General features: G+C 51.3%; 5 protein-coding genes across 5 annotated transcripts; 1 reads left to right on the top strand and 4 right to left on the bottom strand.

The window, feature by feature from the left end:
- Window positions 1-136: 136 nt before the first annotated feature.
- Window positions 137-754, bottom strand: CPAR01_16202 (uncharacterized protein; the record flags this gene model as incomplete). Its single annotated transcript, XM_060500447.1, has 1 exon — window positions 137-754. The coding sequence occupies one exon, from the start codon at window positions 752-754 to the stop codon at window positions 137-139; it is 618 nt and encodes a 205-aa protein (XP_060340928.1).
- A 1,082-nt stretch (window positions 755-1,836) lies between these two features.
- On the bottom strand, window positions 1,837-2,117 carry CPAR01_16201 (uncharacterized protein; the record flags this gene model as incomplete). Its single annotated transcript, XM_060500446.1, has 2 exons — window positions 1,837-1,985; window positions 2,057-2,117. 2 exons carry the CDS (start codon window positions 2,115-2,117, stop codon window positions 1,837-1,839), a joined length of 210 nt encoding a protein of 69 aa, XP_060340927.1.
- Window positions 2,118-2,873: 756 nt separating this feature from the next.
- Window positions 2,874-5,219, bottom strand: CPAR01_16200 (uncharacterized protein; the record flags this gene model as incomplete). The annotated part of the gene is made up of 4 exons (XM_060500445.1): window positions 2,874-3,075; window positions 3,142-3,918; window positions 3,984-4,070; window positions 4,126-5,219. 4 exons carry the CDS (start codon window positions 5,217-5,219, stop codon window positions 2,874-2,876), a joined length of 2,160 nt encoding a protein of 719 aa, XP_060340926.1.
- Window positions 5,220-5,812: 593 nt separating this feature from the next.
- On the bottom strand, window positions 5,813-7,628 carry CPAR01_16199 (murein transglycosylase; the record flags this gene model as incomplete). Its single annotated transcript, XM_060500444.1, has 5 exons — window positions 5,813-6,417; window positions 6,462-6,578; window positions 6,631-7,135; window positions 7,193-7,480; window positions 7,554-7,628. The coding sequence occupies 5 exons, from the start codon at window positions 7,626-7,628 to the stop codon at window positions 5,813-5,815; spliced, it is 1,590 nt and encodes a 529-aa protein (XP_060340925.1).
- A 1,234-nt stretch (window positions 7,629-8,862) lies between these two features.
- On the top strand, window positions 8,863-10,733 carry CPAR01_16198 (lactose permease; the record flags this gene model as incomplete). Its single annotated transcript, XM_060500443.1, has 5 exons — window positions 8,863-9,446; window positions 9,519-9,799; window positions 9,852-9,923; window positions 9,986-10,033; window positions 10,099-10,733. The coding sequence occupies 5 exons, from the start codon at window positions 8,863-8,865 to the stop codon at window positions 10,731-10,733; spliced, it is 1,620 nt and encodes a 539-aa protein (XP_060340924.1).
- Between the last annotated feature and the right edge of the window lie 30 nt (window positions 10,734-10,763).

Genomic DNA, 10,763 nt, shown 5'->3' with positions numbered 1-10,763 from the left:
ATCTTCAGCTACTATCAGAATGCTTGCCAAATCACTTCCGATTCTGCAAAACTATCAAGAACACATGGTTACTTTTCAAGTAAATTGGTGCACAAGACAATGCCGACATTCATTAGGATTTAATACAGCGCCTTATCTATCCACACTGGTAAACAGGCGTTTCTGTGTTCCAGTACGCGTACAAGTTCTTGTTCCCCTTCCGATCGATCTTACCCTGCCGGCGCCGTTCCTCCTTCTGCACCTTTTCTTCATTCCTGTACTGCACCGCCAGCAGCGATCGCTGCTCCGATGTAGATAAGTGCATCAGTGCACTTCGATCATTCGCCCTCATGTTTGCTAGCTGATGCGCGATCACCGCCTTCTCTCGCTTTTCTCTTTTAGACAGTGCTTGTGTCCGACCAGGATGCACCGGGTCCTCGCTGGGCTCCTCTTCTTCAGATTCTACCTGGACATATTCTAGTCGTGAAGGTGGGGTCCGCATTCGGCGTCTTAGGTGATTGATAGACGGTCCCGTCTGGTCCGAGGACCGCTTGGATATGATCTTGCCTGATGGCAACCGAAGAGAGTCTTCATCGACCTGTAACGGCTGTCGACTTGGGCTTGCCGGCTCGTTCTGCACATCGCACTCGTCTTTGTCGCTCTCAAAGTCACTCCCTTCGTTGCCTTCGGTCTCGGAGAAAGTGAAGTCGTAAAAGTCGGCAAATTCGGAGTCTTGGTTTGCTGGGTCAAACCTGCAGTGACCTTTGCCGACCATGTGTTGCTGTACAGCTTGTACCGTTGTCCTCTTTGTCCCGCAATGTAGACATTCCCGATAATCGAATATGACTAGGTGCAGGTACTTGAAGAGAGTTTCCAGGTCGACGAGTAGATTTTGATGATGTGGAATAAACAGGCCGTGTGACTTTTGCATGTGGGCTACACTGGCAGGGAAGTCTGCTGAGAGATTGGGGCAGAAGAGGCATTGCCCAGGAATGAATGGTTGCATGCCCGCGCTGTGAGAGTCAATTGACTCTTTCGGGGAAAGTGGTATGTTGTTGTTGTTGTTGTTCTGATTTGAGAGCGAGTCCGTCGAATTCCGAAGTAGCGCAGTTGTTGCTGTGTTCGTTGCTGTTGTTGTTGCACCCGGCATTGATAAGTGGTCGTTTGAGTGGAATTAGATTCTGGCTGGTCTTAGTTGGAAGAGGGGACGGAACTGGATCCCGATGTTGTATCTAAAATTGAAGTTGTCTTTTCGATTGAATTGATGGAATGGAATAAGCTCCATTCGGATGATTCCCATATCTATATAATTACTTGCATTCACATAAACAAACTAGGCGGCGTTCCGAACATCCACGGGTTCTCAACACCGTGGTCGATGGCCCAGAAGTCCGAGCCGCAGGACTAAGCCCCTTTGATCCAAGGATGTACGCCAGGATTCGGACGGTCCACTATAACTGGAAGAGTCCGCCAATGAACTCTTAGTATCTCGGTGACGAGGTATGATTCATAATGAACGATGCAGCCACTTTCGGTGTTCTACCAATGAACTGCTAGGTGACTCACCACAATAATGAGACAGGCAAGAATGTCCTAGACCCTGAAACGGCTCTTTCTCTTTTCTATTATTCTGACTTAGATCTCGACTGAGCAATATCATCAGAAGATTGGCTCATTAAGAGCCGCGATTGGCCGAGAATAGCCGAGAGTCTTATGTAGCAAAAGCCACGCATAAACACCAGTACAGTCACAGGTCCAGAGGTGCGGCTCAAGGAATCAGTGTATGTGGCATTGAATACATTCATTGGCTCTATTTGTTTGTCTCTTTGATGTAATTGAAACAGCAGAGTGGTCTAATCATCGGCCACATTGGCCAGCGACAATCTGGCTGGACAACTCATTGGGCGGGATTTCCAACCCACATCGACCGTCTGCAGAGCAAGTTCCCTTGAATGTCCCGTCAGTGCAGGCCTGGCCTGCAACGCCACCACCCTTCTTCTGGGGAGCTGTCGATATCTATATTAGCACGCAAGTGCAGATGGACGTCTTGGCGCCGGAAGCATTAAGAAGTACGCACTCGCATGGACAGACGCTATAAGCCCCAAGATCAAGAGAGCGGCGTTTGCGGAGAACTTCATATTCGATAGGAATTGCTCAAGTCAATAACGAGAATTCTGCTTTGCTTCGAAATCGAATCGATGATTGAACAGTAGATTAGTGAAGTTATGAGGAGTAGAACGAATGAGGAAAGAGATAGGAATTTTGAGCAAGAAAATGCGAAACCAACGCGAATGACTTGCGTGATAAGTCAGAATGGTTAATGAGTTGTTGTTCTAGACAGCTTGAATCCTCAGGATGTTCGTCGCTATTCAAGCATGAGGTATATTTACCAACAAGATCATCACTTGCTTTATTTGACTCCGTAGGGAAGGTTTTCTTTTCGTCTTCGAGATCTTCATTTGCCCATTCGCTTTCGGTTCCCATGGATTTGGCTTCGCTTACAGCGACTTGCAACGTCGCAAGTTTGGATGGCATCCTCGTTGACACCGCTCTAATTTTCGGATGAAACTTTACCCACGTCCATTGAGTAAGCCATCTCAAATAATCGACTCTTGAATGTACCCGTCTGACCCAGGGAATTGGAACCAACCGCGTCTGATCGACATTTGAGAAGCGAAACAGTACAGCGATAGAAGCTTAGTATTGAGGTTTCTAGAAGACTTCGATTGAGGTAATTTCCACCGCAATCCCCCATGAAGAATTCTATGGAGTTTTCACGCTTCATTCTCCTAGAACGACAGTTTGTGAGACTTTTCTTGACAGTAGTATCCACCGAGCATGTCGTTTTGAATTCCGAGCGTTCCAAAATGCGGCAGCGATATGTCTTCCGCTACCTAAGCACTCATTCTATTCCTACAAGACGCCGCAAGTCTTTCCAATACGCTCAAGTGCCACTCAAACTCCCTCACGCTAATGCTGAACCGCCGCAAGTTCCGCGTTCCTACAAACATTGCACCCTCGATATCTTCCGGCAGGATTTCTTTGAAGACGGGGCACATTGTCGCCACTCGGAGGATGGTAACCATGGTGAAGGTCCTAAGGAGATGTCAGAAACGAGCCTCTACAGTAGTGGTGCTCTGTAGCCTAAGGCTTCGCACTTACACCATTCCGGCAGCAAATAGGCCAGTAATGCTGTTGGCAGGATCAATGTCGAAAACATTGATGAAACCCTTGCAACCCTCAAGGCACATTCGGCACCGCTCCAATATCGCCTCCCGGCACGGATGCGTCTCGAAGTGCGCGATGTTCAACATCACGTATTCGATGAAAGGGCGATGAATGATGTACTGCCCCGCATAGTACCGCCCCTTGAGCCTCAGCACGTTCCACGGATTGTTGCCCAACTCTTCAACTTGAATGATACCGGGCGTCATAGGAGAAGTCGCAATTTCCGACTGTTGCCCAGGCGTTCTTCTAGGCTGGCTCGTGAGCAGGAAATCGGGGAGATTGCGGTAAAGCGCACCGTGATACGACCAAAGATCCTCGGTGATCCGCAGTAGCCAGTTGGCGTAGTTGGTGCGCGTCATGCGAAACTGGTCTTTGCTATCAAAGACGACGCTGTTAACCCGGTTGAGAAACCGCCTGATTGCCGCGTTGGTACTGATTTGGAAGGCGACAAGTTCCTCGGTCCTGTAGAAAGACGTCGATGACGGACTCGTCACCTCGGCTTCCGGGGTCGCCTGGTTGGTGGTGAAGTCTTTGTGCTGCTTGGGTGTTTCGGGGGCCGGGTAGGGTACGACTTCTTCGTATCTCGCTATACCTGAGGGTAATGTGATTGAGATCTCGGACACAAAGTCACCTTCGTAAATCAGTGCGACCCAAAAGAGTCTACGGAAGGCGTCCGAGAATTCATCGTTGCCTTCTGCGCCTCTGGCATCTCTGTTTCTTGTTTTAGTAACCCAGTTGCTTGCAGGCGGGACTTGCGAGGTCCTCAAGATAAGTACCTTTTCGCGAGAGCTTCACACTTGACGGCGGTTGCATGTGCCCAGTGGAAAGAATCTGCTACTCTTCCGTTCGCATTCATGTATAAGCTGCAGGCCGTCAGTTCAGGTAGAACAATGCTAAGTATACAAGCATGAGTCTGACCTCGCCAACATCGTGCATTGTGCTGCTTCAAGGCTGATTTCAGATGAAATGAAGCCCAGCAAAAGTCGCGCTTTTCGCCACAGCTGCTCATCGATGCCTGGAAAGTCTCCAATGATGCTCGAACTTATGGGTCTTTGGCGTTGACCTCCATCTCGGCCTGCTCTTTCATCCAATGAGATGCGATAGTCCCCAGTGTAGACGAAGGATCCCATGCAGAGGACCAACAGCAATAAACAGTACCGGGCCGGCGCAGTAAGAGGCGAGACCACACTTGCAGTCTTTTCAGACGCTACTACTTCATTGAAAGTGTTGATGATGTCCTGCGGGGAGAGGAGAGGAAAGAAGATGTTCACTTCGGCAAAGTACTCATGGATCACCTCCCGATACCGATCGGCGGCATGGATGGATACTGGCAGACTCCGGTCTTGGAATAATCTCCAAGACTCTGGAGGGCACTTCGAAGAATCTGTACCTGTATCTTTGCGGAAAAAGATGTCAGTTGCTTCCGCTGAGCGCAGTCCTCCCGGAAAAGCTGGCTGCGGTGGTTGTGACTCCGAGTCCGTTTCTGATAGCAGCTGCTTTACTATCGGCCACTCAAAGACATGGTTCGCATTCGCTGTATGGGATAAAGGGATTGGAATTTGAGCATCTGCATCAGCATTCCTTGTCTGAACCGCGTCTGTTTGGTCCCTCGTTGACGTTGAGTCAGGACCTGCCTCGGGCTGTGTATGGTGTGCCGATCGCGGAGTCGTAGCATGCCGTGTAGCTTGGGGTGATGGCGTATCTAAAGACGGTTGGGAAGCTTGCTGGCTCTGCGGTTGCTGTTGTCCAGAAAATACTGGTGAAGAAAGCAGGCGATCTTCCAACATCTGGATGCGCTCCAACAAGATCCTAGTATTCTGCTCGATGCGCGGCTGGTTCGAGTCGCGGTAGACGCACTCCACGTTCTGCGTCACGCAGAGACTGCACTTTGGCTTGGCAGCGTCGCATCGCGTCTTGCGGGCCCGGCAGTTGGTGCATGCCTGCCATACACGGCGTCGTGCCGGAAAGTAATGGGCAGCAGAGAAGGAGGAAGACGGCGCGGAGTCATCCATGACCGGCCGCCCATCGGCATCGGGAGCACAAGGGTACGGGAGTGAGTTGTGCGATTTGCGGAGATGGAACTGAAAAATCCACTGGAGACAAGGGAATTCTTTGGCGGATTTAACTGGCTGAGGCCCACGTTTCAAGTTACTTCAGGGGACATTAGGTGGGGAACTTCCCCGCTACTCCCCGGCTGTCCTAGTGCCGCGCGGCGCCGGGATCTTGCCGGTCTGTCCGTGATGTTCGGCCTGAGGGCCGAGTGCTCGTGGCTTGTTCAGATTCATCCAGAGACTATAGACTGAGGGACTGCTTAGGAAACATAAGTTTGTGGAAAGCCCAGGTGACGTATGGCGGACTACCTTAAATAAGGACTATTCCCATATAGCAAGGATCTCGCCTGAGAAGCTGTAAAATCCGATCAATGCCAAGCATAGCGAAGAATATGACGGTCAATTCTTCCTTGACTCAAATCGGTGTAGTACATATTGCAATTGAATCGAAAAGAGTTGAACCCGTAGTCATTATTCTACGAAACCCAAATAACGCCAGTGTATGCAACCCAGTCAGCCTCATCATGATGTCGAGGCTAATGAAAGTTTCGAAGCTATGAAACAACAGCAACTGGAGTTAGACTGGCCTGAGCAAGATGCTTCTTCTTTTCATCAGGTGCCAGCTCAAATACGCCAACACCAGATACAGTTTCTTTGGGCTTTCCTTGTTCCTTCTCAACCTCTGAGGGAATCACCTTGCCCTCCAACCTCTTGTCCCCAGGCGTCATCGGCGCATAGAGGCTCAACAACTCATTCAGCCTCTCTCGCTGAATGCAGTTTTCGTACTTCCAGCTGGCAGCAAGCTCATCCAGCTCTTCAAACGTCTTGTCCTTAAAGTAATCGGCCCATTCGGGGATCATGTACTCCGTCATGGTGATGCCGCGGATGCCGCGGAACACGTGCATGTGCATGCGCCACTGCCACGGGTACTTCTTGTTGTATTGTGCGGGAACGTTGTCTTCGAACCACTTGTGTAGGGGGCCAAAGAGATTGGGCTGGAGGTGTGCGTCGTCGTAGGCCCAGCTGTCGACGGCAAGGTCGCGCTTCTTGCGGATCATGGGGCCGAGGAGCTTCAGCCAGGCGGAATCAGGGGAGAGGTAAGTCATGCCCATGACGTTTACGTCTTTGTAGGCCCAGATACTCCATGCTACGGATGGAGCTGTGAGCGAATGTTCAAAGGTCTCGTGTCACAAGTTGTCTTACCAATACCCTCGTCGGTATAAATTGCCATTTGCTTGTCCAGCATCTTGTATCGTTCCTCGTTGTGCTCTTCGAAGTCTGGGTTGTACTCCTTTCGTTCATAAATTGGACCGAATTCGCCTGCGCCTCAACGGTTAGCGATTTGTCTATTCATACTTCGAGGTGTTCATACCATTCCAGATTGGCACGTTGTGCTCTTTCATGAAAGCAACCTTGCGGTCGTACATCTGGCGGATATAGGCATCCTGATCTGCCAGACCTTGGTATCTACCAATGCGGTTGGGAAAGCCGAATCCACAGTAATCGTGCACCGCATAGACAGAGTTATCGAACACCTTCGTGAAGCCGGAAAAGTCCATGCTAAACGTGTTGCCCTCGAGCCAGAGAATGTGTTCGGGATCAATGTCGCGAATGGCGGGGACGATGCGATCGTAGAAGGCGAGAAGGCGAGTCCACTCGACGTCGGCGGGTTCGTTGAGAGGGTTGTATCCTGCGATCCACGGGTTTCCCTTGTATCGCTTCGCTATCACCTGCCAAAGGTTGATAACTCTGTCTTGGAAATGCTTGTGGTCCCAGAACGCGGCGTATCCGGTCGGGTTATCTGAGTGCCAATCTTGGTTCTGGCCACCAGGAGCGGAGTGGAGGTCGAGAATTGTGTAGATCTTGTACTTGGCGCACTACAAGAAGAAACGTTAGTCGGGAAGAAGACTCTGAGAAACGTTGGAGGAACCTACGATTGCAATTGCGCGATCAAGATGCTTGAAGCCTTCCTCTTTGATCACAAAGGGGTTCATGTCATCTTCGAAGTGGTGGTAGTTGAAAGACAGGCGGATGCAGTTGAAGCCAATTGAGGCGAGGAATTCGGCGTCTTTCTCGGTGAAGAAGTATTCGAGGAACTTGTCGAAGAAGAAATCGCACTTCTCCTTGCCGAGCACCTTCAGCAGTGCTGCACGAATCTGGTGCTCACGACCGGGGAAGCCGTTCATGAAGTTCTCCATCAGCATCCAGCCACCGAGGGCCGTCTGTATCGCGATAGGCAGTCAGCAATGGGCCTTCGGGCAGTTGCATTCTGGATATAAAGTGGTAGACACTTACGCCGCGGAGAAGGACAGGCTTGCCCTCAGCATCGACAATGCTGGAACCGGACGTTCTGAGGATTCCGTTTGACATTGCTGCAATCAGATTGAATCAAAATGAGCGAGGATGACAGAATCAAGGGACAGGGACCAACCGACCCCAACGGCAAGTCCAGCTCCTAAATAGGACCCTTCGGATACGCGCAACGGTTCCAAGCCAGAGCTTCGTACGATCCGTCACTCTCATTGCGGAGTCTTTGCACTAGGTCCACACAACAGGCCCCATGACATCCCATTATCTCTGAGTAAAGCATAGGCTGACCGAACTCGTACATACGCGCCGCTGAAGGCCAACACGCGACTTAGAGTCCCCACGTTGGACATTCGGGGCAGACTTCGACGCTTCCCCGACCCCACGTTCCCACGTTCCCCAACTCGGGGGAATCATTTGGATGCCCCGCATAGCTTAGACGACGGACGACATCAGCCGCAGGACTCAAAGGACGCTAGGGGGAAGGTTTTGGATGCCCCGATGGCGCTCAGACCAGATCGGGGGAAGCATCTATTTCCCCCGAAGGTTCATGATTCGTCAATCTTGTGGAAAAGAGGAGCCAGGGATCTCATACGTACTCCACACTATCGTCGGCCGACGCTACACAACTGGTGTTGTTCTCACTAGTTTACACGGTTTTGCTGCCCTTTGTTCTACGGAAACAATCGGACGAGTCAGGCGAGCTTGACTTCATCCGCAACTTCTAATGGTTCGTTTCCCCATGGAGACTCGTCCAGACATCTTCATCTCGTGATGCCCCGGATGTGGGGACCAAGTTTACTTTTACCCCAGCCCCCGGATCTTCTCCGCATCCCATCATCCGACTTGCCAAACCCCCGTCTTTGTCCCGATAGTTCCCAAGTCCTCTTCGGCAGGCAGAGCCTTTGCGTCCCAAGCGTACGGTTCTGCTAACATTGTCGTGTGTGAGTGTGAAGGGCTAGCTTTCCGCGCCAATGGTAATATCGCTCGATCGGAATACTTCTTCTCCTAAGCCCGTCTGCCGACTTTGTAACGCCGTCACCTAGCAAGACTGCTTGACACCAATCCAACGAGCAAAACCTGGCAAAGTCTCGAAGCGTTCCAGAAGAGTTGTTGACACCGTCCCACCTCGACAGGACAACTTGGTCACGGGCATATAAGGACACGCAAGATCCCGGCTATCTGGTCTCGGTTCTCAACTCATAAGTTCATCTCCACTACTGAGCCAACCTTGCCTCCTTTCTCCCGGCTTAGTTCTTGTCAACTTCTCTGTTCTTCTACGATACTACTTGCCACAATGAACTTCCTCCGCCAACGCCTCCCTGCCCCGAGGCAAGACCAGCAAGCCCGACGAGCTCGCCAGCAAGGCGGACCGGCGGCCGCGAGCGAGAGCTACCAACCCTCTCGCATCGCCCAACTCGCCCAGGAGTCTCCCACATGGTACAAATCCGCCGCCCGCCGAAAGCTCTACTTCCTCCTCTTCCCCGCCGCCGTTGTCTCGTACGCCACGAGCGGATACGATGGCTCGATGATGAACTCCCTCCAGACCGTTTCCTACTTTGACGACTTCTTCGACAACCCGCGCGGGGCGGTCCTCGGCTTGATGAGTGCCATCATGGCTTTGGGGAGCATCTGCTCGACACCCATCGCTCCGTGGGTCGCTGATAAGTTTGGAAGACGATGGGGTATCACGACGGGAAGTTGTATCATGATTATTGGTGCAATCTTGCAGTGCGAGAGTACCGCGTTTGCCATGTTTGTCGTGAGCAGATTCATCCTCGGATTCGGTCTTTCTTTTGCGACGACTTCGGCGCCGAGCTTGGTTAGTGAGCTGTCGCATCCCAAGGATCGCGTCACCATCACGGCTATCTGCAATACCTGGTATGTACTATCATCTTAAGCAACCAATTGGAGAAAATCAAGAACCAAGGGCTGACGACGTGGGCTTGGCAGTTGGTATGTCGGTAGTATCGCGGCAGCATGGATCACGTTTGGTACTCGAAATATCCCTAGCACCTGGTCTTGGCGAATTCCGTCTCTTCTTCAGATGGCACCTAGTGTGGTGCAGCTCGCAGCCATCTGGTTTGTCCCCGAGTCTCCGCGTTGGCTCATCTCACACGATCGTGGGGACGAGGCCATGGAGGCCTTGAAGCAATACCACGGCGAAGGCGAAGAAACGGAGCTGGTCAGATTGGAGTTTGAAGAGATCAGAGCTGCTATCGACAATGAGAAGAGTAAGTTTGGAGATCCCATGGAGTCTTGACGCATTTGCTAATCGCATCGAAGGACTTGGAAGCACAACTTGGGCATCAATGGTTAAGACGAAAGGCAACCGATACCGCATGTTCCTTGTCATCTGTAAGAAGCTCGTCCAAGCATACAAGAATCTAGTTCCATTTCCATACTGACGCTAACGATAGGCATGGGATTCTTCTCGCAATGGTCTGGTAACGGCCTGATTGCTTATTGTAAGTAGAAGACGAAACTTTCCCATTACTTCAGCGGGATTTGGACGTTAGCTGATGCGGACTAGACCTCTCGAGAATCATGGACACCGTCGGTATCACAAACAAGAACACACAAGCTCTGGTCAATGGCTTACTCAACATCTGGAACTTCGGCCTTGCCCTGACTACTGCATTCTTCGTGGAACGCATCGGCCGCCGTCCCCTCTTCCGCATCTCGACCTGCGGTATGCTCGTAGTCTTTATCGGTTGGACCATCGCCTCAGCTCGATTCGCCGAAACCAGTGCCAGCTCCGCCGGTATCGCCGTCATGGCGCTGATTTTCATCTACCAAGTCTTTTACTGCATCGCCTTCTCGCCCTTGCCGGTCGCTTATTCTGTGGAGGTCCTGCCGTACTCCATCCGCGCCAAGGGTATGGCAACATACGTCTTCTCAACTAAAGCTGCCGTCTTTGTCAACCAATACGTAAACCCGATCGGCATCCAGAATATTGGGTGGCGCTTCTATATAGTCTATGTTGCTATCTTAGCCGTGGAGGCTTGCATCGCTTATGGGTGGTTCTTGGAGACTAAGGGCAAGGCTTTGGAGGAGATTGCCGTCATCTTTGATGGTGAAGAAGCGAACGTTCGGATTGCGGAAAATGGGAAGGGAGATGGTCCTATTGACGTGGTGGAAACGGAGCACGCAACTTCAAAGGTCTAGTTCGAGCGACATTGTCTACCTAACCAGGTA

The sequence above is a fragment of the Colletotrichum paranaense genome, assembly GCF_030867605.1.
Source record: "Colletotrichum paranaense strain IMI 384185 chromosome Unknown Scaffold_23.1, whole genome shotgun sequence".
Taxonomy (NCBI): domain Eukaryota; kingdom Fungi; phylum Ascomycota; class Sordariomycetes; order Glomerellales; family Glomerellaceae; genus Colletotrichum; species Colletotrichum paranaense.
This window is presented reverse-complemented; position numbering and strand designations above follow the sequence as displayed.